Here is a 23,686-nt window from a genome sequence, read left to right as displayed (position 1 = left end):
TTACAATATTTAAATAAAAGAGTTGCCAAAGCTGTTGTACATGTAAAACTTTACACACACACATATATATATATATATATATATATATATATATTAATGAGGCAAAGTGGTAATGCATTGTATTTAGTTCCAACAGTTTATTTTGAATTCCAAATTTTCGACGTTAAACATACGTCTTCCTCAGGGATACAATAAAGCTCACAGAGACAAGAACACAGTTCACAGAGACAAGACACAGAGACAAGAACACAGAGACAAGAACACAGAGACAAGAACACAGAGACAAGAACAGAGACAAGAACACAGAGACAAGAACACAGAGACAAGACAAGAACAAGAGACAGAGACAGAGACAAGAACACAGAGACAAGACACAGTTCTTGTCTCTGTGAGCTTTATTGTATCCCTGAGGAAGACGTATGTTTAACGTCGAAAATTTGGAATTCAAAATAAACTGTTGGAACTAAGTACAATGCATTACCACTTTGCCTCATTAATATCTTCTATGTCCAACACGCGGAACGTAATATCGTCATGTCTCAACTCTATATATATATATATATATATATATATATATACATATATATGACAGTCACTTCTTAGCTTTCTTCCTATAAAAGAACATAAATATATAATTAGATAATTTGAGCGCGAAGCGCGAGCTATTTTTTGTAGAAATTTCATGTATTTTGTCCTGAAAATTGAACATTTTGAGCAATGTTTGTGGTCCAAGATGCGTATGTAACAATTTATGTAATAATAATTGTGAGCGCGATCAGATATTTTTTATATACGCTCTGGCCTGATCGAAAGTGACGTGTTATAAGGACTGTTTGCAGTTACCCATGAAGACGATACATATATCAACAATCAAATAATGCGAGCGCGAAGCGCGAGCTGAAAAATTTGACATTTCGACCTAAATACTGGACATTATTCTAAGCACGTTTTTTTAATTATGAACAGGATAGGTATATATACAATTGATGCGAGCGGAAACAAAATTGAGATTTCAGACCAAAAAACGAGAGATTCTAAGTACTTTTCTAATCATGATGAGGATAGGTATAAAACTATACAATTGATGCGAGCGCGAAGCGCGAGCGGAAATAAAAATGAGATTTCAAACCTAAAAACGAGACATCTTATGCACTTTTCTAATCATGAACAGGATAGGTATATAACTATACAATTGATGCGAGCGCAAAGCGCGAGCGGAAACAAAGTTGAGATTTTAGACCTGAAAACGGGACATTCTATTCATGTTTTGTAAATCAAGAAAATTATGGGTAAATTGATATATTCTTAAATTAATAATGTGAGCGCGAAGCGCGTGCAGTAAATATTTGATATTCTGATCTGAAACTCCACACTGAATGTAAAATGGTTTGAACGGATAAAGAAAACTCAGACGAACATAAGAATAAAGATTTGATCAAAATCAGACAAGGAATATCACAGTTATTGCATTTTAAAGATTAGCATTATTCCCCAATTGTTCTTTTGTATTTTATTATATAAAATTAGGTTTATTCAATATTTTCTTTTCAAGAACCAAAACAGCTGAATTGACAACTGATTTAGTCCATTAGATATTCTTTGTTGCAACTTATTTCATTATAAGGGAGACATATCATTCATTCTGGTATGAAAAAAATGAAACAATTTTGATTCCACAAGGAACAGCTAGGATAGTGGGGATGTGACAGCATCAGCCCACCTATTAAATATTCATGACGACATGCATATCACCATTGCGAGAATAAATACAGATCGAACATGAAATTGCCGTTTCTCAACTTTATTGCCTCTGGGGGATTTTACCAGAATCATTAAAACGACATTTACAATATTTTAACAAGTACACAGTTTCTAAACAATATTCATCAAGCCACAATCAACCAGATTTTAAGGGGGAAACCGGGTCACGTGACCTCCCAGAAGGAAGAGATCCAACGGGATCCCAGGACAGGTATTTCCTGGGGTGCGGATTCCCCTCTTTACATTATCATCTATTCAATACAAGATTATCTCATGTGTGAAATAAAATTGGGGGAGAGGCTTCAAGACCAGAACGTGAATTCTTGGAAGGGGAACCTGCCGGAAGACATCCAGCCGGACTTCCAAACCAGGAGACTTTGGAAAGTTGGGTTCCCCTGTCCCGATTTTCTTGACATAATTAGTATACAGTGCCTCCCCCTGGTGTTGAAATTTGACCGATATAAGAAAAAATACTCAGTAATCAGGCCAAACACCAAAACAAGCCCATCCTACCAGCCAAAACAAGCCTATCCAACCAACCATATCAAGCCCGACCAACCAACCATAACAAGCCCGACCAACCAACCATAACAAGCCCATCCAACCATCCAACCATGTAAAGCCAATCTAACTAGCCAAACGAGTTTAAGTTCACCTTGTACATCATTACCACATACAAACATAAATCAATTATAAATGATATGATGCATAAACAATGACAATACTTATCAATTGTAATTACAAGTCAACTACGGACACAATTTCAATATGTGTACAATAGTATTATCAGCTTGGTTGAAACTGAGGGGATCTTTCTAAAGGATCTGCTGATAGAGCGTGGATCGCTATGATCATAACCAATCAACTAATCATAACAAGCCCAAACATCCAACCAATGTTAGCCCATCCAACCAAACAAAACAAGTTCCTTTTGAACTTCCGTCATGTACATCACCAAAAAATTATGGTACCAATCAATGTGCACCAAATGCATTAACACAAATACACATCAATTATAATTCCAAATCAACTGCAAATTATGAAAATTTGTGCAATTGTAGTCAACCAGAACAAGCCCAGCCAACCAACCATATAAAGCCACCAAACAAATTTCAGTTAATCTTGTACATCATTACCAAATACAAACACATATTAAATATGCATCATAGTGCGCATAAACAATTTGCAAATACATATAAATTGTAATTGCCGGTCCACTACAGACAAAATTTTAAAATTTGTACAAAAGTATTAATAGCTTGGTTGGAAATGAGGGGATCCACTAAAAAAACTACTTGGGAGAGCGTGAATCCCTATGATCATAATAACCAACCAACCAATCATAGCAAGCCCATCCACCCAACCAGCGCAAGCACATCCAACCGAATAAAAACGAGTTCATTTTGAACTTCCGTCATGTACATCATAAAAAATCACGGTACAAATCAGATATGCACTAAATGCATAAACACAAATACACAACAATTGTAATTACAAATCAACTATAGACAAATTATGAAAATTTGGGCAATTGTATTAACAAGAACTTGTTTGGAAATGAGGGGATCCACTAAAAGCCTTGCTTGTAGAGCGTGGATCCTTATGATAATAAACAACCAAACATATCGCCCAACCAACCAATGCAAGTCTATCCGACCAACAAGCCAATCAAGCCCATCCAGTCAACTAATACAAGCCTATGCAACCAATGCAATTATATCCAAACACATGCCCAGCCAACCAACCAAAATAAATCCATGTTATCTATCAACAGTATAACCAACCAAAATATAAGGTTATTTCAATCAACTGTAACCGGCAGAACTTGCACTTAAACAGGCTCATTGAGCAATCTCGAGCCCCGTCTTTAAAATTCGCTATTACCACATTTAGATTAATTAGCACAATCGCCTTTGACAGATTTGAGTATAAACAAAAATCACGACAGAATTATTAACAACCATGTATTATATCATCCAATCTTTTTTCATAACATGTGTACCACATTTTTGGAGGCAGAAACAATACCCTCCGACCCTGACAATATTATAACCAACCACTCACAACCATTATTAAATGGGCGGGAGGGAGGGCAAATTAACGTCTTGCATCCCCCAGAGCTTAGTTGAGAATGAACATGTGCTTCCAAATCTGTCGCGTATTGCGCACGTCCCTGAATTCTTTCAATGCATTTCATTGGTTCTTTTTAGCGTAGAGGCTGTGCCCCCGTTGCCGTTGCCTGGCTGTCACCAAGGGCGCTGTGTAACGGCGCCATCCATGACATGCCCAGCCAATCACATACATGTTGCTGGGGGCGTGTCCTTGGAGAATTCCCGCGGAATCGCAGGGGCGCGCTTTGTTTTCGCGGGCCGTGTATGGCTTGCCAATAATTGGTTTTTTGAGAAGACCTGTCTTCTCTCGCAAACTATCTTCTTCGCTTATTCGAATAATCTTATTGCGAGAATAAATACAGATCGAACATGAAATTGCCGTTTCTCAACTTTATTGCCTCTGGGGGATTTTACCAGAATCATTAAAACGACATTTACAATATTTTAACAAGTACACAGTTTCTAAACAATATTCATCAAGCCACAATCAACCAGATTTTAAGGGGGAAACCGGGTCACGTGACCTCCCAGAAGGAAGAGATCCAACGGGATCCCAGGACAGGTATTTCCTGGGGTGCGGATTCCCCTCTTTACATTATCATCTATTCAATACAAGATTATCTCATGTGTGAAATAAAATTGGGGGAGAGGCTTCAAGACCAGAACGTGAATTCTTGGAAGGGGAACCTGCCGGAAGACATCCAGCCGGACTTCCAAACCAGGAGACTTTGGAAAGTTGGGTTCCCCTGTCCCGATTTTCTTGACATAATTAGTATACAGTGCCTCCCCCTGGTGTTGAAATTTGACCGATATAAGAAAAAATACCCACAAAAAAGCGAAAGCCCCAAATAATTTTTTTTTTTTTTTTTTTTTTTTTTTTTTTTTTTGCCGTGACACTGGGCAAACACTATTGGATTTTGGGAGTCCCTTCATGTCAAGGCCATCCCTCCCAAACCATCGCGTCTGGTTTCCTGGTTGCAACTCATGGTTTCGGAAACCCATAAATTATGCTCTCTCTCCCTTGTCCTCTGCACTAGGACCAAAATATATACTTTGAGCGTCATCTTCTTTTGTCATGTAATTATACTCGTACTTCAATAATGTCGCCATTATACTAGTATGAGAATTCTATTTTGTGCATTTTATCGTATAATAATACTCGATAAAATAAGGGCCACCCTTCCAAAGCACCCCCGATATCATGACTAAGGTAGGATTTGGTCCCATATTCTGCCTCCTCGGCGGCGACCCTAAATGGTAGAATAGAGGGCCGTGCATCGGTGCCGTCGACTTTAAATTATCAAACCATTGCCTCCCCTGGAAAGCTGATGTCAAAGCTACCGATAATAATCAGTCGGTAATTCTGTAACCAAGCCCAACCAAGCCATAAGTTCAAAAGTGAGTTTTCACGCTCGACAACCCAGCCAATTCAATAATCAAGGACAACAACAACTAAGTTAATGATCAATAAACCATGCCAGCCATTGGAATGGATAGTCAACAATCAAAAAATTATTCCATACAAAGCAATCTCATGCGATCAACGAATGGACGCATCATATACCATACTCTTCGTCTACACCTCCAAGTTGTTATAAATATCTCTACATCAATTGGACATTGGCCAACCATTCTCACTCTAAACCATTAACAAGCTTGACAACATCGCATCCTTGCTTATTTCATTCCCCCTGCGAGTGAATGTTGTTCGCAAGTTTAAGCCCTCGTTGCACTAAACATAACTCATGCAACGAGAGCTGAAACCAATTCCACGTCAAGTAGGTCCAGGGTAAAAAACCAGAGATAAAACTCGGTGAGAAGAAACTCTGGAAAACCTTCGGATCCACTTTTGCGGAAATGTGAAACAACAAATGTCTTGGCACACCTTAAAAAGGAGTACCCTTCTTTCAACTAATTTCAACTTAATGTCAATTAGGGGGTCATCGAAGTGACTCTAACATAAAATAATTTGAGGCCAAAGAATATGTCAAATTAATGTATAGCCAAACCATGCTAGTAATTCTATCATTATTGTACAACTCAACTGTTTGATGAAATGCCATACAAAATCAATCTCCACAACTATTTGATAAATGTGTATTTCTTTTCAAGTGAACAAACTGTGGCCTCCATAACCGTTAAATAAGACCATTGAATTTCATCATCCCTGGTAACAGTTCATGCATTAGGAAATTTTGCATGATTTTCTCATGTGTAATGTTTATGTAAGAATGCCTTCCTTCAAGCTAAGAACCGGGATTTTTTTTTTTTTTTTTTTTTTTTTCGTTTTTGGTCACCAGTGTGAATCGAAACAAATAATATCCATTCCACATCGATTAATGAAGTTAAATGGGGGCATAAAAATCAAGGCGTGCATTCCCACATTCAAGTTGGCTTCATATATGAGATCGCCTCTTACAACAGGTGAGGTTATGTCTTAAAGGAAGAGACATATATGTAAGCACATAAATGCACCAGAGGGACATGCCTCACAGTTTTTGTTTATATTCTTGGTTATCGATGCTTCAACCGACTTTGCTGGCTGCCCAGAATTGCAAATAGATACGAACTGAAGGTGTTCCTATAATGCCCCTTTTTTCCAAGGTTTTTTAGTTTTCTCCGAAAGGGTTATACTTCTCAACAACTTCGAGATTATTCATGTTTCCTCTTCAAGTCTGGACTTGAGGATCTTGATCACTGCATTTCTCAACCTCTCGTCTATTTAGAGCATTACGTTAAACCATAAATCCGGCATCTTCAAATAAATCCGGATTTCTCATCTTGCAGTGTAAAAACCTTTGCAACCACTGTCATCCAATGTGAACCATAGTAAGCCAAGTCTAAGCCCTGTCCCTTCGTACACCAGTCCAGGTCAAGCTTAGCTAAGTCTCCTCGTACATCAGTCTGGGTCTAGGCTTGATCATTTGTGCCCTGGCCAATTAACTTCAGACTCCACGTCCCTGGAGAGGTAAAAAACAAACAAATCTTCCGGCAGAGTATTGTTCAACACAACGTGACAAGAATGTATGCAAGGAATTCCATACCTGTTCCCTTATACTTTCCACAACTAATCGCCTTAACTTGCAACGCTCCAGAATTGCAATAAAAGGGGATTTTCCAAGGCGCCCTTTTAAAAAGTATGCCAATGAATTTGTGAATCCCGCACTCGTTCCCTTCACTTTTCACAACTAGGAGCCGAACCTACAGCGTTGGATAAGCTTTAACATGGCAATAAATGGGGTTTTCCAGGGCTCTTTTGAGCATTTCGGGGGGGGGGGGGCACAAACGCCCTCAACTTCCCCTCCTCACCTGGAATGATACAATCGACGTATATTTTATTGTGGTTATGTTTTATCTTTACGCCATCTTATAAACTCGAGGCCGGCGAGAAGGGATAAGTGGTACGGACGCTGGGCATACATTGACTACATTTCCAAACTGAAATTTGGTAATAGAGGTCTATAAAAAATGACGTATCTTAGCATTCCCCAACCTCATCAAGCAACTAAGCTGCCAGTTAATTCATGTAGGTCCAGAACAGGATGAAGTTGACCAAGCAAATAACTATTATTACACACGCCCAATGGACAGCAAAATACGGATTACGGTACATCGACCTATACCTCTACCATCTATCTCAATGAATAATATCGTTTTAGTACCGGTAGGCGAATGCAGTTTATTTCATCATATTTATCGTATCCCTGTTCACACCGAAGGCAGCCACCCCAAGTTTCATTTATAGCCCCTATCCTGTTCATTTTGGGGAATTTGGTTACAAAGTGCCAGCTGATCAATGGGCTCAAATTATCGTGGGATCCAGCTTGGTGTATGGAGCATCGTTTATTTCTTTTTTGTTTATTTTGTAGCATGAGCCGGGACTCAGCTGGCGAAACAGAATGTTGATCCTTTAATTAGATCCAATACAAAAAACTCATATTGTGATAGGTTTTGACCTAATATTTGATAATTCAACTCAGTCCACTGTTCAACGCTGCCTTTCCGAGTGGGGCGCGACGCCAAGCCCTCTGATTCGACCCTTACCAACGCTCTCATAAAGTCATATTGAATCAACTTAACTCATGGAGCAACTCAACTCCAGTCGCAAACCAAGCCGAGTCGAGCCTAGGTCCTTCAGTTTCCATTTATCCTGCATTCCCGCAACCACATTAGAAATATATTGAAAAGTGTTCGGTCCTATTAGATCGATATCGTATATCATAGTTGGCCCTAGAACCAAAGCCAAAGGGGTTATAGGGATAGATCCAGGCCCAGAGAACATTTAGTCTGAGTTGGAACTTTGAATTTGGTCAATAGATATAGGCCTAGATCTAGTATCACAAGTTATAACGTTAGAGTTCCGGGCCCCAAGTTAAGTAATATCTATACTATAGCGGCCGGTTCAGGCCAAATTCATTTAAGGTCTAGGTCAAGATGTGCAACTACAAGTACAAACATGGATCCAAACACTCACCGGGTCAAGATATATACACTGTGGTCCGGGCCCTAACTCCACTCCATTCGCATCAACAATCAATTAGATCCAGCTCCATCGAACTCGAAGCATCGCCGGCAGTTTTATCACAGGCACAGCCTCAAAAGACAATAGTTGTACTCATAGGAGAACAACTCCGGCAAATATCCTCATTCACGGCATTGGTCAGAGCTTCCGTTTGACTGAAAGTACTTATTATTCCTGTGGAAGCTGATGTATATTCCAACTCTGCAGTCTCACCGATAGACCGTGGCAAAATAGCGGTCGATCTAACGTTAGACCTCTAACGAGAACAGTGATCCCGGCCTAACTGAGATAGTCCCTGTAGGGGTTCGGTAATTCAGCGTTGTATCCGTCCATCCCTTCACTGCACTCTGCAGCTCCACCAGCGTGTCGTCAGCGAGATCTGGACGGCTAGCCATTCATAATGTTGATAAAAACGCTGAGAATTAATTTTCCCGGGATCCATTTTATCCTGACATCCCTGTGACCTGGGATGAGCAATACTAGTACTTGAATTGTTTGTATTAGCCTGCTAAAGTGAGGCCTAAAATATGATGATCCAAGAACGGTTTCATAGCGAACTACGAATTAACGTCTTGCATCCCCCAGAGCTTAGTTGAGAATGAACATGTGCTTCCAAATCTGTCGCGTATTGCGCACGTCCCTGAATTCTTTCAATGCATTTCATTGGTTCTTTTTAGCGTAGAGGCTGTGCCCCCGTTGCCGTTGCCTGGCTGTCACCAAGGGCGCTGTGTAACGGCGCCATCCATGACATGCCCAGCCAATCACATACATGTTGCTGGGGGCGTGTCCTTGGAGAATTCCCGCGGAATCGCAGGGGCGCGCTTTGTTTTCGCGGGCCGTGTATGGCTTGCCAATAATTGGTTTTTTGAGAAGACCTGTCTTCTCTCGCAAACTATCTTCTTCGCTTATTCGAATAATCTTATTTTCATAAAATATTACTAAACTTTAGAATTAAATAACTTAACTAAACGTTATAAGATTTTGATAAAATTTATTTATTTTGATAAAATGTATTTGATATAAATATTTTCAGCCCGGAGTATCCCCCCCAAAAAAAAAATCAAGCTGCGTATCTGATAAACATGAGTGTGCGTATTAAGAGTTAGACCTAGTATCTGGGCATTCTAAATACATTTTTTTAATTATAAAATCAATAATGCGAGCTCGAAGCGCGAGCAGAAAATATTTGATATTCCGATCTGAAAGAGGGTGAATTTAAACACTATTACAAGTAATGTGTCAGAAAATTCTGAAGGGGGGGGGTTCTACAAAACGTCGTTCATTTTCATTACATTTCTGTTATTTATCATACCTACGACTAGATTTCCAGGAGGTGCGCTGCCTATGGGAAATAACACACGCAGCACCCCCAAATTTTGGGGGTGCTGCACCCCCAGCACCCCCGCTTCCCAGCCCGTAGGGACATGGGGCAGGGCGAAAAAGACTGTGAATTTGTATTTCTATTGTCTGACTTATAATTATAAGTATACAATACACGGGCGGTCGGGCGCCCGCTCACTTGATTCGACATAAAACCTGGAAGTTTCAAGTCCAACCACCCCATGTCCCTCCCTGCTATCGAAGAGTGTGTATGGTTATCACGTATTGCGCGCGACCACGTCTGTATCGGAGTGCTGCCCCGCTGGAGCTTGATTGAGTCGCGTTATTGGAATATGTGAAAGACTATGTAAATGATTTGCGATTGTCGGATGTGATAATTATCTACATTATAACATATTAAAAAAAATACAGGGGGAAACTGATTTCGTGGGGGTGCTGTCTATGGAAAATAATACACGCAGCACCCCCAGCACCCCCGCTTCCCAGGTCCCTGATTGTCATCGAGGTCCTTGTCCATCCGTCTGTATCGTCCGTCTGTTTATGTTCTTCCGTCTGATCATCCGTCTTTGTTTTCCGTCTGTGTCTTTCTGTACTTCTATTGTAGTCGTCAGTTTTGTCATCCGATGTAGCTCAGGTTCTAACAGGGGTTCATGCCGGTGCTAACACATGTAGGATAGATGATATCTTAACTGTCTTTTCATAAGAGCTATTCTCAGTCTTTTCTCGAAGCACATAGCCATGTTGATAAAGTATTTTTCAATTAGAAAACCGGGTTCTCCGCCATGTCGTGTTGGGATCGGTAATTATAATTTAGAAGGGAAGCGTAATGAAGAAACTTTGGAGAAAGCTATACAGTTCAAAATCACAAAGTATTTAATCATCAATATTCAGCTACAGTTCGAAGTACATGAAGATTCAGATATCATAGGAGACGATGACTATAAAATAATTTAGAAGTATCAGATTGAGATTCGGAGTGAAGTTAAATAATTCGAACGACGTCTAAGTCTTGAAGTTAGTCAGTCTCTATGGATGAGTGTTGGACTAGTATTCTCCAGTATATTCTATTCTATATCTCTAATATTCAAGAAGTCTTATTTATATCATTAGTTTTGGGGGTGTAACAATTTAAGGTGGGAGTAATCTAAACTTGATCTGATTGGTCTATAGGTAACTGTCTATCAAACTTTCTCTGGTATAAGGGGTGTGGTGATGCTCTGTGCAAGTGACTGGGGCTGGAAGTGTGAGTCATACTTCTTCCTTAAAATTAGCTGACGTCACTGAGGGTTGGTCTTTTTATGGTCAAGGTTTAGGAGTTAAATGATATTGGGGGGTTGAGGATTCTTGGATGACATTGGGTGAGTTTGTAAACAAGTGAAGGTGAATGACTGAAAGGATAACAGAAAGTTAAATACATACTACATAACAATAGCATAACATAACAATTATAACAAATCATTTACATAGCAACATCATTATCATCATTCTTTACTCATTATATATATAATATATATATATACATATATATATAGTAGTATAGTAATAGGGTGGAGCGAGTTGCTTAGATTTTAGTTGTACAGACTGTTTCCCCCTGAGGGTTCATCAGCAACTAAATCAAATTTAATGTTGAACTAAAGTACAGTTAAAGAGAACAATAACTCTAGTGCAGTCAAGCAAACAAACAAAAGACACAATGTAAGGGGGATAAATGACTACAGTGAACAGATAATAGCTATTCTTTAAACTGAGTAAGGAAAATTGGGGTAATGTTGGGGTGGAGTGGGTTTGACACATAAGGGGGGGGTGTTCTATGGTTAACCATAACCTGAAAGTAAAAATTTCTTCTTGTGTTTACAAGTGAACCCTCAGGGGGAAACAGTCTGTACAACTAAAATCTAAGCAACTCGCTCCACCCTATTACTATACTACATGAAGCTCATATATGTACATGTCGTTGAGCACTTTTCAGTAACTGAAGTTTCGTATAGTCATTATATATATATATATATATATATATATATATATATATATATATATATATATATATATATATATGTTGTGAAAGAAATGAATGGAGAGAATAAGGGTACGCTTTGGGGAACCTTGATTTAAAGCCACGCCTACCATTGTTCTCTGCATTTATTTCTTTCACAACAAAGAGTTGCCAAAGCTGTTGTACATATATAATTTCTCTCTCACACACTATAATGTATATATTATATACATATATATACATGTATATAAATATATATATAAATATATATATATATATATATAAATATATATATATATATATATATATATATATATAATAATCACAAAAGGTTTAGTAAATGCCGTAAAAATATAAATATATATATATATATTTATTTATATATATACATATATATATATATATATATATATATATATATATATATATATATATATATATATATATATATATAGGAGGTGAAGGTGGAGCTCTGCCGTGGCCGAGTGGTCTAATATAATGAAGGCTCCTGACTGTACATAGCAAGTCCGGTGGGGCGTTTCATGAAAGGACTTGTCCATTCATTCATTCATTCATTTATTCAAGTCCATTAAAATACATTGAGCATATAAAAAATATCAAAAATACATAAAGAACAAGGAAACAAAGATACATAGTAAGATGCAAGTAAGATTAAAAAAGGCTAAGATTGTATAAGGATAATTACAGTACATGCATAAAAAATGAACATGAAATGGGAAGCTGCAAAAGAACAAAGCAAATGTTCTGTCGAGGCAGTCCCTATGGACAGTAAAATATAAAATTCAAGACTTGTACTGATAAAATAAACATATGATAATTAGGAAGTATGATGGGATTAATTTAATCAAGATGTTGGATGGTTGAAAAGAAAGTTTTTCAACTTGGATTTAAAGACGTCAGACGTTTTATCCGACAGTTACCATCGTAACAGTGCTTCTCAGCCAATCAAAATCAAGTAAAGTTGACAGATCGTCGGACAGAACTGTTGATGAAACGCTCCCCGGGGTTCTATCACTGGCCGCGGTACCTATCATGCCAATGCCCGTGGGCAATGCATTTTATTGACAATGCTCTTTTATCCTGCATTCAAATACATGAAATATTATACACTTTCTTGGTAACTAGGTGTGGACTTGTTAAAAAAAATGAGTGTATGATGGTTGTGTGTGTGTCACTGACTGTGTGTGTATGTATACATAATGCATGTAATTTGCATATCATTAGATCATTGATTTCGTTTTGTACCCATACTATATCTGATTTTCTAAATGAGTTAAACTTGAACTAATAACTTATCGTGAATTAGATAAAGTACTTCCTTATCGCCAAATCTATAAAAAGGATAATTATTGTATAATTCCATCAATAAAATACAGAAGAAATAGTGAGTTAACCCATTTTAAAGAAATGTTCAGTCTTATGCTAGTTCAATTTTCTATATTGATTCAAATCAACTGTTTGTTGGGTGGATTATCTTTAACTATGTAATAAGAAAGGACGTTAAACTCGGCCAATATATTTTTTGTTTATTGGAACACATGTATGACGTACATTGTGCATTCACTTGCTATGTCTTTCCATAATAGCTCCATGGGCTTCATTTCTGCCCTTTTTTCAATGCTCTGCAGATCACCCAAGGAAAGGTCGAGGGCCCTATACGGCCGCTGGGCATCATATTGGCAACCCCTGCTGGTGACATGAGACTGCTTCTCATTAACTATCCATCCGCTTTGAAAGGTCTACTATTTTCAACCGATTTGTAATCTGGTATATCTGATAATGTAATATTATAAGGAAAACAAGTAGTGACTTGATAAAAAAAAATAATAACGAGCAAGTGATATCATTTAGTAAACAGTGGAAAATCACAAACCATTAAACAAATAGCAAGCAACAATAACCAACATGCTAACAGTGATCCCAATGATAATGTATAATCATTTTTATAGTCTTGAACATTGATTGCTAATAAAGAACGTGAATCAATAATTGTTCAGTGTTTATACCTTTCTAGTATGTGCGTTACGTGCAAAATAGAACAATTTCATGGTCACATGATTTCAATGACGACTTTTTGTAAGGTATTATTATCTATGTTACCATGGTCCCTCCAGTGGCGTAACAGGCGGGGGAGGGGAGGGCAGGGGCAGACTGCCCATCCCTGGCGGATTTCACCGGGAAAATTAAAAAAAAACTTGGAAAAGGAGAAAGAAAGAAAGAAAGAAAGAAAGAAAGAAAGAAAGAAAGAAAGAAAGAAAGAAAAAAAGGGAAAATTGAAAATAAATCTTAGAAAAAAGAACAAAAAGGGGAAAAGGAAGCAGAGCTGGAAAAGGAAAGAAAGAAGAACATGTAAGAAAGAGAACAAATCATCCCGAAATACTAATACATTATCATGATTAGTAAGAAAGTAAAATCAATTAAATGATGACAATTAAGTGGCAAACGAAAGCGGGAAATTAAGGTATAGTATTTTGTTTTTAATGCTCCCCTCAGTTGATGATTGTTTTGCAAAGTACAAAGAGGATTCTTTTCTACGAACTTAATCTTTTTTGGGTGTAAATTGGGTAATCAAACTAAATATTTTATAGGTTTTGGGGCTTGGTATACAAGTTTTTTTTCGGCAAGCCCCTCCGGTTTACTCTAAACTAAAAATGTCATTTGAGTTAGTTTAATTTTTAGCATTAAATCTATAATTATGTAATATATGATATTATGGCTAACCATATTATGCACAACATTGTGAAACGGAAATCAATGGCCTAGATAATTATATATATGTGGTGCTAAAAAGTTAGTGAGCCCCACCAGGAAATGAAATAATTATTTCAAGTGTTCAAGTTCTGCCATCGTGATATTTTACATATTTTAGTGAAGTAAGTTGATAAAATAATAATTAAATTCAGTAAAGTTTATTTCTCTGGGCTCGCCAACATTATAGTTTTGTTGTCTCCATTCAACACTCAGCATGAAGGGGTGCATTTTTGGTAGGGTTCACGAACTTTTTAGCACTACTGTATGAGGGGGAAACTTTGAACTCTCTTTAAGAGTTGATTGGTTGGTTGATTGCACCATTTAATAGATCCATGATTGCACATAATCATTCCCCGCTGTCAACGCCCCCCAGATGAACGATCTGAGGAAGGCATGATAAGCCCTTCGTGCAAACGTTTGAATTACATACAATTGTAATATTCCGTGACTTAATTTTATTTACAGCAAGTCATCTCACCACATTCATCTAAGCCGATGATTGGTGTTATTAGACTACACACCTCTCAGTATCTACATAATGTAAGTATTTTAAAAAATCATATTTTTTTAAACTTTGGTAATGTTTGACTGATAATCACTGCATACTTAGCAGGCCCGTCGGAGTCACTATGGGTGGTACGGCATTTACCTTACCACTTTTTTTGAATAATGAAAAAAAAATGAAATGAGCAAGAATTAAAAATAGAAACAAAATAAGATGAAGGAGAAAGATGGAGAGAGGACAAAACAAAATATATTCTAGCAATTCCTGTATTTTTTTGACATTTGAAAGGTAAAATGGAACACCTTTTTTTTCAGAATATATGGATGAATTTGTCAGAATTAAAGAAGTTCATATACTATCAACTATTATCGGGATATGCATTCCTCCTGAATTTTGAGAAGCATTATACAAAGAGTGTTAAGTGCGCTAAGGCCCCTGGGAACGATTTTTTTTAACTGAGGGTGCTGCTGTTAAAAAAAAATCACTACAATACGAAGGTAATTTTGGGCCAGAGAAGTTTGACAAGCAAAAAACAAAGAGGGGGGGGGTCACTACACAAAGTACCTACTTTGGGCTACATTTAGGGGGTACGTGCTGCCTATATGGAGAATAATACACACAGCACCCCCACTTCCCGGGGCCATGGTGCGCCATAAAGCTGAGAGTTTTCCTTACTCGCATATACCAGAAACGGGAATGTCCTGGGAGAGGGCATGACGTACATGGTGCATATCTATTTACGGAAATACCCAAATGGCAGGTAGAAAAAGTTTCAGATTTGAGGTGGAAAATATCGTGCTCGGTCGCTCCATGCTCCCTTGAATGAAAATAATAAGCTTCACTTTATAAGGAAGCAGTGGCGGGGGGGGGGGGGGGGGGCACGTGCCCCCCCCCCCCATCGGCTGGCTAAAAAAGGGGGGAGGAGATAAAGAGGGAGAAAGAAAGAGAAACATAGTGGGGGCGGAGAAAAAAGTATTATATATAATATTATATTATGTTATATTTATCATATTATTTTATGTTATATTTATTATATTTTATAATGTTATATCTATTATATTACATTACATGTGAAATATTTTTTCATCACTTTTTGTAACATGATTTTGCGTAGGTACAAATCATTCCTGATGCTCGCATTAGTAAGATATATTATAATCCTGTCGTATTAAAACATCCCGTTTCCAAGCCACTATACACCAAATATATATCGCACTTCGAATTATTATTGTTTTATGTAGAGACATGTAAGCTTCTTTTTCATGACTACTTAAAGTGATTGACCCCTTTTAAGGCCTCAATATAAAAAAAAATTCCAGTCCGTGCCATGAACCCGGGGGGGGGTGCACTTAGTTCCATTTACGAGTGGATACCATGCGCGATCATGGGGTCTCGAAAAGCACCCTAAACACGTATTTTCCATGTACTGAAAATGCACCCCTTAACAAGTATTGGCGTGTAAAACCCTACCCTTAACAAGTATTTGAAGCAAAACGATACTCTGGGCAAGTATTCCCTGAATTGAACCCCTAAAAAAGGACAGCGATATTTCAATTGTTATGTCACAGACGTCGGTAGTCGGTTTTACTTTTACCTATTGGGTTTAGTACAGCCCCACCTCCCACACCTCGCGAAAATCGTACTCTAAACACGTATTGTTGATTCTTCGGGCAAAAAGTACATCCTTTATAAAACATTTTAGTCTTATTTCTTATACCCTCGCAAATTTGACCCTAAACACGTAGCTTTCCTAGCGGAAATCGATACCCTTTTTTCATTATTAGTGTTTTTGACATATTACGTTACGTACGTAACGTGCCCTATCTTTAAAAAGACATCCTTTTTACGTGTGTTTTTGGGGGGGTCGCGCATGGTATACACTCGTCAATGCCCCCCCCCCCCCCGGAGCCATGAATTCCTAAAAACAGTCCTTGAAATATCCCCGTTTTCTGGTCTAAATATCACAAATTTTCAGCTCGCGCTTCGCATCATTGGTCAGTGTCATTAATTGGGGGATGGGAGGTCTTAGTGAATTCTTACAACAAGCCTTAGAATACCCCTCTTCGGGCCTTAATTTAAAATATGTTCAGCTCTCGCTTCGCGTTCGCATCATTTTGGTCAGTGAAGTACGTATTGTCTTAGTGAATTCCTACAAACAAGCCAGCCATAGAATGCCCAATGACCCCCAAAACATTCATGTATCTGACCATGGTAGGGTCCGTGATCTGACTGATAATTTTCACAAATCGGTAAACTTGACCCGACCTTTGGGGAGTTCAGGGGGCCCTTTTCTCGAATGGTCAGATTCAGGGGCGGAAATCTCTCCCAAAAGGTAGGGGGGCACAGGGGCGGATCCAGCCTTCGCCAATAGGGGGGGGGGGGCGGAAATTTGTTTCAGCCATATTTTCCCCGATCGGCAGCTCGAAGATGATTTGTGTTTGTTTCTTTGAAAGTGTAGTCCTCATTAGTCACTTCTTAGCTTTATTCTTATAAATTCATATAATATCATAATCCTTATTTATATGATGCGAGCGCGAGCTAATTTTTTGGAAATTTTATGTATTTTTTCCTAAAATTTAAACATTCTGGGCAATGTTTGTTATCCTGAAAAAAATGTGTATGCAACTTAATAATTACTACGAACGCAAAGCGCGAGCAGAAATGAACTGATGGAAAAGATACCTGTTTAATAAAGATTGCGTGCAGTTAGCATTTAACAATCAAATAATCCGAGCGCGAAGCGCGAGCTGATTTTTTTAATACATTTTCACCTAAATAATGGAAATTCTAAGCACTTTTTGTAACTCAAGCAGAATAGGTATATAAGTAGACAATTGATGCGAGCGGAAAATTTCGAGATTTAGTCCTATAATATTTAATGAACGAGACACTCTATTCATGTTTTGTAAATCATGAAAAGGATGAGTATTAATAATGCGAGCACAAAGCGCGAGCAGAAAAAATTGATATTGTGATCTGAAACTGGATGATTTAAATAGAGAACACGTTGAGTATTTGAATAAACATGCGCGCGCGTGTTTCATATTTAGACCCTAGAATCTAGGCATTCTAAATACATTTTTAATCATGAAACTTTGATATTCCGATCTGAAAAAAGAGTCAATTACAGCTTTATATTTCAAGCACTTTGTAGGAAAATTGTAAGGTGGATATGGATCGCACTTTAAAAAAAGAGCTACAATTTTCATTATTATTACTTTGAGTTTTGACATAGGACCGGGACATCCTTACGACATGTCATGAAAATGATGACTATCTTCCCATTCCTCTTGCTAAGCGCGAGATGGAAACAAAAGGGAAATTTAATTATTAAATTAATATCATATTTATACATGCCTAATGAGGGCGCGAAATCTGATGATATTATGGCATAACAACTGGACATTTCACTTTTGTAATTATGAATAGGATGCATCAGTTAATATATTTTTAACCATTAATGCGAGCGCAAATCGCGAGCTAAAATTTTTGATAAACTGTCATGAGAAGGGGATTTTAAGTAGTTTGTTGTATAATCAATATTGAAACATACATAACTCGCCAATCAAAATGCCAGCGTGCAGCGCTAGCTGATATGTCTTGACAATCACACCTGAAAAGGGATATTTTGAAAACTTTATGGAATACACAAAAATGATAGGTACCCGATAAATCAAAATTTGCGAGCGCGCAGCGCAGCAGCAAATGTTGATAAAATTATTCAGATCATAAAACTGACATTTTTACAGAGCACTTTTTTAAAATCAATTTGAAAATCACACAAAATAATGAAAGTTCGATTTCCGAGGTGAAATATGTTTTGTATATTGACTTCAAAACTTGATATTTGAGCTCCATATTGAACAAGATGTGTAAATCACCTAACAGGCAATGCGAGCGCGAAGCGCTAGCGAAAATTTTATATAGTGGCACGAAAGATTCTTTTTATTTTCCAAGTTTCCCCCTCATCTTATTTTATGCACTCGTCGTCCTTCTCTTCTATTTCTCCTCTCTTTTCCCTCCTTTATTCCTTTTTCCTTCTTTCTTTCCCTTTTTTTCTTGTGTTGCTCCGCCAATATGGGGGAGGGGGGCCCTCGGCCCCCCTGGATCCGCCTATGGGCACAAGGGGCGGGAAAATTTGACAAGCAAAAAAAGTTATCATCCCAAAAGTACGGTCATCTCGTCCCAAAATACATGCATTATTTCGATTTAGAATGATGTATTTCTTACCATCATAAAAGACAAAAAATAGTAGGGGGACATTTGATATTGTGTCCCCCCCTACTATTTTGAGTAGGGGGGACACGTCCCCCCTGGGATTTCCGCCCATGGTCAGATTAGGCGATAGCCGACCGGACGCCATGACCCGATGTGATGTCACAAATCAATCATTCCATGTATTTTAAATTGTAAATAATGATTTGTATATTGAATTGAATTGAATTAATATTCACAATTAACAAAGTTAATCTACATTTCTTTATTTATTTGAAAAAAAATATTCATTTAGAATACCTATCATGGCTGAAGCATGGAAGGATACCATCACCCAGAGTCTGGAGTGTCCTGTATGTCTGACCACCTTCACCGATCCGAAAATCCTGTCTTGTTCCCACACCTTCTGTAAGGCATGCATGGACATCCTTTACGAATGCCTTGGGGATGACCGTAAGTTCCGATGTCCCGTATGTAGAAACGAAACTCTGGTCCCAAATCAAGATGTTAACGCACTCCCGGGGAATCTTGTTTTGAAAAATCTTATGGAGGACATTAAGAATCAACATCATCGTTGCACAAATTGTAAAACCGTCGACACTACAGATTCCTACTGCCAAGATTGTGGCAAGTATCTCTGCATCACTTGTCACAGCATGCATACTAAATGGGAAGACTTCATCGGTCATGAAATTGTTGCGATTAGTGATATCACATCAGGAAAGGTAAAAGTACGAACATATCAAAAATGCAAGAAACATCACAGAGAAGATGAGGAAATCTTTTGTCGTATCTGTAGGAAATTTGCATGCTACAAATGTGTACCTCTAGAGCATACAGGCGAAGGACATCGAAACATCACTGCAGATGAATATGAACAAAATTACATGACAAAGATCAATGACCTCAAATCAAAGGTATACAAGAAATGCTCTTCCTTCAAGAAGTATGTCAAATTCATAAATGATCAGCAGGAACTTGTGAGCAATGCTCAGGATCAGTGTTTAAATGATATTCAAGAAGCATATGATACATTAGTCCAGCAGTTGACCGAGAAAAAAGAGCTACCCGAAGGTGAAGTCAAGGATAGAGTTGAGGGAGTAAAAAAAGAACTTGATAAAATGAACAGATCCGCTCAGAGTTACATCACATTATTGACTACATTGGCTAACTTGATCACGAAGAAGGCAAAAGCACCGTTAGATATGGACACGTTGGCTGTACATGACACGTTATGTGAAGACTTACTGGAGGCCTTGGATGAAAAAGAACCCGACTACGACAAGCCATTGCAGTTAAGCAAGAAAGGGAAGCTTGTAATGTTTCTTCCATTCGAAGGAAACCTAGAACTGCCTCTTGGTAAGATTGTTGAAGTAGTTGCAAAGAACATCATAAATTTGCCTTCCAATAATAATCACATGAATACCATTGCTAGGACACCGGACGGTAGGATGTTAGTGGGATGTAAGAGAGGTGGGGAGATTTTTGCTTCTGATGGTCATCTCCAGGAGTCGATTCTCAAGGATGTTGATATTCGTGGAGTGGGTTTCCTGTCTGACAATCGATGTGCTGTGATTGATGGTTCAAACAATATCACAATATACACACTAGAGTACAGAAAATTGAATGTTGAGTTTGGGACACTGAGTAAAGAAGAAGGTGGATTTTCCAACCTCACCGTCGACGGTAATGATCAGATCTATGTTAGCTACAGGAAAGCCAAGAAGATCCATGTTTTCTCACCAGCCGGTGGAAAGGCAGATATGGAGATTACGAACACGGGATATGAAGTTACGCAAATCTCTACCTACAATGATTTCTTACTAACTGCAAATGTTATTTCAGTACGTTTGATTAACAAAGAGGGTGCTGTAAAGCATAGATTAAGGAAAGCGGGCTTCTACACTTCCAACCTGTACCCTGCCGTGTCTCTTGGGAATAAGATCTTGATAGCTGAGGTGAAGCACGATAGAGGTTTGGTGAGCATTGATGAGTATACTGATCATGCTGATGAACTAGAACATGTTCAGAACATCATTAATGATTACAAGTTTGAGAAGCCTGGGAGGGTTTGGTATTATCTCGAGCAGTACCTGTCAGGAGAGATCGCTTTTTGTACCACTGATAGACTATATATATTCCATTGACCATGTTGAGGATGAGCTTAGGTGATTCTGTTCGTGTATTGGACTATATCTCCTTCATCACCACCGAATCAACACTCATAAGGCACAGGACTGCCAAGAAGGCTATTATATATTTGAATTTGACCCTTTTGGGTGGTATTGCATCTTCACCTTATTATTTCATAGTCAATCTGATATTTCAATTCCTCTTTTAATTTGACGTCGCTATTTCTGTTTTGCGATGGTTGGGCTGTGGTCGGGATTTGTTACATAAAAGAAGAACTAGAAGAGAATTATGTATATTCATTAAGGTAGTTCATAACTCCAGAGAGAGATTGCAGATGATAAGTTATCATTTTTTCATGTAAGAAATTACGGCAAGAGATTTGAATAGTCTAGGGGCCTTTTCACACGTGAATCTTGAATCATCATTATATTACGAATATATATATTCGTCTTTAGAATCATCTGACATTTCACATGAAAAAATACCGTAATGTGACTGAAGCTTAACTGGAATTCACCTCCGGAGTAGAATTTGAATTCGTGATTTTGATTAGCTTTCGTGGTTGTAGTTTGGTTTCACACGTGCTAAAAATTCGTCATTAGCCTTATTTTTCACTGGAATCATCATTAAACTTACGATTTTTTCCGTGTGAAAGAGCGGTTAAAATATTCTAGTCTTTATCAATAAAGATTTATTACAACACCCCATTAAATTGTGTAATGGTAGGCACATTAAGGGCCTTTTTACACGTGAATCTTGATTCATCATTGTAATGATGATTGCTATTGTAATCGTGACTATGATTAGCGTATGTTATTCTAATCATGTTCTAGTTTGGTTTCACACGTGCTAAAGATTCGTCATTAGCCGTATTTTTTACTGGAATCATTCGAATTACGATTTTTTACCGTGTGAAAGGGCGGTTAGTGAGGCAATCCCAGTAGGCGATAGTGATCGTTAGTTCCACTTATAAAGTCATGTACAGTAACAATAGAAAAGGAATGTGTTTACATTGTGTTAATTTTACTGTTATTCAAGACTCTTCTAGAACATGCACAATTAGAGGTCCGTGAAGTTAGCTACTTATTACTTTTGCTTATTTCTTATTCAAATTGTAAAGCTAGCTACTTATTACTTTTTTCCTCATTCCTAATTCGAAGTTTTTCCTTTTCCTTAAACCATTCTCTCCTTATTCAAATGCTCTTTCCTTATTAAAAGTGGCTCTCTCCTCTTTCAAATTGCTTCTCTCTTTATTCAAAATGCAATTTTCCTTATACAAAATGGATCTCACCTTATTCAAAATCACTCTTTCCTTATTCAAATGCCCCTCTCCTTATTTACAACGACTCTCTCCTTGTTTAAAATGCACTTCTCTTTATTTAATTGCAATTTTCCTTATTCAAAATCACTCTCTCCTTATTCAAATGCCCCTATCCTTATTCAAAATAACTTTGTCCTTATTCAAAACGACTCACACCTTAATAAAATACAATTTTCTTTATTCATAGTCGCTCTCTCCTCATTCAAAATACCTCTCTCTTTATTCAAAAGCACCTTTCCTTATTTAGAATGGCCATTTCCTTAATAAAACGCCCTTTTCCTTATTCGAAATGGCTCTCCCCTTGTTCAAATTAACTCACTCCTTAATAGAATGTCATTTTCCTTATTTAAAGTGACACTCTCCTTATTCAATTACCCCTTTCCTAATTCAAAATAACAGTCTCCTTTGTTCAAAATGCCATTCTACTTATTGGAATACCCCTTTCTTTATTCAAAATATCTCTCTCCTTATTCAATTGCCCTTTCCTTATTCAAAATAACTTTCTCCCTATTCAAAACAACTCACTCCTTAATAAAATGCCCTTTTGTTTATTCAAAGTGGCTCTCTCCTTATTCAAATTGACTCACTCCTCAATAAAATGCCATCTTCCTTATTGAAAATGACTCTCTCCTTATTCAAATACCCCTTTCCTTAGTCAAAATAACTCTCTACTTGTTCAAAATGCCCTCCTCCTTATTCGAATACCCCTAAATTTATTCAAAATAGCTCCCTCCTTATTCAAATGTCCTTTTCTTATTCAAAACATCTCTCTATTTAATCAAAATGACTCTCTCCTTCAAATGACTTTCCTTATTGAAATGCCTCTCCTTTTTCAAATGCCATTTTTCTTATTCAAAATGGTTCTCTCCTTATTCAAACTACTCTCTCCTTATCAAAAATGCTTCTTTCCTTATTCAAATACACTTTTCCTTATTCAAAATTGTTTTCTCCCTATTCAAAATTCCCTTTTCCTGATTGAAAATGACTCATTATTCAAACCACTCTCTTCAAA

At 37.7% G+C, this 23,686-nt stretch overlaps 1 protein-coding gene and 1 long non-coding RNA gene across 2 annotated transcripts; one reads left to right on the top strand and one right to left on the bottom strand.

The window, feature by feature from the left end:
• Nucleotides 1–1,780: 1,780 nt before the first annotated feature.
• On the bottom strand, nucleotides 1,781–8,488 carry LOC135155636 (uncharacterized). The gene is made up of 2 exons (XR_010294781.1): nucleotides 8,347–8,488; nucleotides 1,781–6,832 (listed from the first exon to the last, which is right to left on the bottom strand). It is a non-coding gene; the product is annotated as an uncharacterized LOC135155636 (long non-coding RNA).
• A 6,360-nt stretch (nucleotides 8,489–14,848) lies between these two features.
• LOC135155839 (tripartite motif-containing protein 3-like) lies at nucleotides 14,849–23,466 on the top strand. The gene is made up of 2 exons (XM_064106120.1): nucleotides 14,849–15,040; nucleotides 19,516–23,466. Exon 2 carries the CDS (start codon nucleotides 19,526–19,528, stop codon nucleotides 21,365–21,367), a length of 1,842 nt encoding a protein of 613 aa, XP_063962190.1. The 5' UTR covers nucleotides 14,849–15,040; nucleotides 19,516–19,525; the 3' UTR covers nucleotides 21,368–23,466.
• The last annotated feature ends 220 nt before the right edge of the window (nucleotides 23,467–23,686 follow it).

This window comes from Lytechinus pictus, chromosome 10 (genome assembly GCF_037042905.1).
Source record: "Lytechinus pictus isolate F3 Inbred chromosome 10, Lp3.0, whole genome shotgun sequence".
Classification (NCBI taxonomy): Eukaryota; Metazoa; Echinodermata; class Echinoidea; order Temnopleuroida; family Toxopneustidae; genus Lytechinus; species Lytechinus pictus.
The sequence above is the reverse complement of the archived record's forward strand: the minus strand, read 5'-3'. Positions and strand labels throughout refer to the sequence as shown.

Excerpts from the sequence above, each read along its gene's own strand:
- LOC135155839 (XM_064106120.1), top strand. The coding sequence starts at position 19,526 with ATGGCTGAAGCATGGAAGGATACCATCACCCAGAGTCTGGAGTGTCCT.